At 39.3% G+C, this 2500-nt stretch overlaps 1 protein-coding gene across 1 annotated transcript in view; it reads right to left on the bottom strand.

Moving 5' to 3' along the window:
* Positions 1-2500, bottom strand: part of LOC138015153 (TPR and ankyrin repeat-containing protein 1-like) — a 44027-nt gene that overhangs the window by 32480 nt on the left and 9047 nt on the right. The window contains exons 5-6 of the mRNA XM_068862083.1: positions 882-1112; positions 1-146 (exon numbers count right to left, since the gene is read on the bottom strand). The exon at positions 1-146 is cut by the window's left edge and continues 5 nt beyond it. Coding sequence (XP_068718184.1) covers positions 1-146; positions 882-1112 — 377 coding nt within the window. The remainder of the gene's footprint in view (positions 147-881; positions 1113-2500) is intronic.

Genomic DNA, 2500 nt, shown 5'->3' with positions numbered 1-2500 from the left:
ACTTCAGATCCAATGGTAATGATCTGCAATAGTGTATCATACTTCTCTTCATCTGTCTCTCCAAGTTCAAGGGCAGATGCAAATGAATCCATTGCCTCATCATAGCGTTTCATGCCAGTTAAACTTGATCCTAGTCTGTAATGTGCCTGAAACGACAATTGAAGGAAACAAACATCACTGAACTGTGGAGCTGTATTAATGCATTGTTAATAAGGCAGCATACTTACCTTGCAGCACTTGACAAAGGAGACACCCTAGCTGTCAGAATGTTCACAATGGATTGTTCGAAAGCATTAGATAATGTAAAATACGACCTCTTAGTAAACAAGTTGGAATGAAGTCCACTTAACCCTTTTATTATTAACTGGTATGCCAGTTACGTAGAAGGCAGAAAGCAGCGAGTGGTATATAATAGCACAACATGCCAGTGGAAACAGTTAACAAAGGTACCACTCAGGGTAGTGTCAGTGGCCCATACATTTTTAACTTATTTTTAAATGACTTGGAAATAGAAGGGCACGAAAATATAACATTATTTAATTAAAATATGCAGAATAACTGATGATTCCACAATTTTGGCTTCCATCTCTCGAGATTTATTCTTGCTATTGTAATGAAGGAGATGATAAATGATTATCGCTTAAAACGCCTGCATCAGTTAGGAAAAGGCAAATCACAACATGAAAATGGGCCACATGTAATAAACTACAGGTAAGATCTGGCCTTGTTTGCTCAAGGCATGGTCAAAGCACTAACCACAGCTTACATGGCATTTAAATCTCCAGGTTGTGACAAAATGTCATAGTATTCAATGCTGGTTAGCACTACACATGCTACAAGCAGCCTGGCCCTGAAAGTAGGAAGAGTTTCTTTCATTTCACCTTAGACCAACTTGACCTGATCTTCACACACCGCTCTGCATCCAGCAATGCCAAGTCAAAAGCCTTATTTTTTATGTGAACCAATGAGCGATTACAAAGCAGCTGAGCTAAAAGTTCTCTGTCACTAGTGGGTGCATAGTTGATACCCAAAGAATAGCAGTCAACAAGGAGGTCAAATCTGTTTTCTTTAAACAGCTGTTTGCCTCTTTCTTTCCATCGCTTTGCTTCACCCTGCAAAGAAAATTTAACTTTTACAAAATGCAAAAAGGAAATACACTGTAGGTGAACTAGGTAAATGGGATCTGTTGGATAGTTTTAAATCTAATAATAGGACCCTAAAATTACCTGGATATAAATGATACCCAAAGAATTTGTGACAAACTCTCTCATTCGCTACTTCTAATTTGTATTTACAGTGGTAAAAGATAATGTTAAGTACATTCATACAGTACCAGGCAAAAGTAAGTTGAGAGTCTCTTTAGAGCATCGATTCTCGATTCGATCCTCGATCCTTGATCCTCACAATTGAGGATCAAGAATCAAAGAACGACAATCGAGAATCGAGTCAAAGGAACCGAGAAACTAATGAGCTGGTCGCTTGACAGATTCCTCAGTGGACTAATAGCACAAATGCAACTGGGAACACGAATGAAAGATAAGCCTGCCAAAGGAGATAATAAATTATTCTTTGGCTGTATGATCGAAGCATACTCAACAATCACACGGACTGTAAACAGTCTTCAACACTATCAGACCGGAATGGTACATGCATTTCAAGTTTACTCCGAAGGCTTCTAATCGAGAGCGCTATCCACCCGACTATTTAGCTGAAACCTACAATGAAGCATGTTTACTTAGTAAAAATTACTTTGGTAGTATTTAGAGAGAGAAAAGTCTTCGAATCTATTCTGTGCGATTGCGGAGATACTTATTCTTCCGTCATATGATCGAAGCGTACTCGACAATCACACTCCATCGAAACTAGTCAGCTTAGTTTGAAATGCCTCCCCACATGTGCACTTTAATCGGATGTTTGGGCTTTCCTTTCAACTTTTTTCCCCAATACTACAATGTATATGACTGTATACAAGGCTGTGCTCTAACGGCGCCCGGTTGCCTGAGGCGACTAACATTTGGCTTCGGGCGAGTGAAGAAAGTTCCCCGGTCGCCCAGCCGGGCACTCATACTTATTGTATTTCTAGTAGATAAAGAGGCTAAAAAAATTAATATGCTGGTGGTTATAGTTTACGAAACCTCTCAGAAAATGTTTTCTCTTCGTAGGAACAATCGGTTCAAAGGCCGTTCCACATGATTTCACATGTAACATAATCCGTGACTTCGCACGTAGCCAGTGGCCACACGAATTTCGATTCTTTCTCAAAAAATAGCATTAAATTTGGAACGTGAAGTTTGGCATTTTTTGGTTATAGTTTTAAAAAAGAGTTCTTACTTCCGCTCTGACAATGGTAAAGCACTGCTGGCGAAGCGGTGCAATTTACTTTTGTATGAACCCGGGAATCGCAGTTTATGCAAATGTAATTTTTTACGATTTTTCGCGGCTGCGCCTGCTTGGCCAAAATATATTTTGGTTATGGTTGTTTTTCCCCTGTATATGAAAT

This window comes from Montipora capricornis, chromosome 9 (assembly GCF_036669925.1).
Source record: "Montipora capricornis isolate CH-2021 chromosome 9, ASM3666992v2, whole genome shotgun sequence".
NCBI classification, from domain to species: Eukaryota; Metazoa; Cnidaria; class Anthozoa; order Scleractinia; family Acroporidae; genus Montipora; species Montipora capricornis.
Note: the sequence above shows the minus strand (reverse complement) of the source record. Positions and strands in the feature narration are given on the sequence as shown.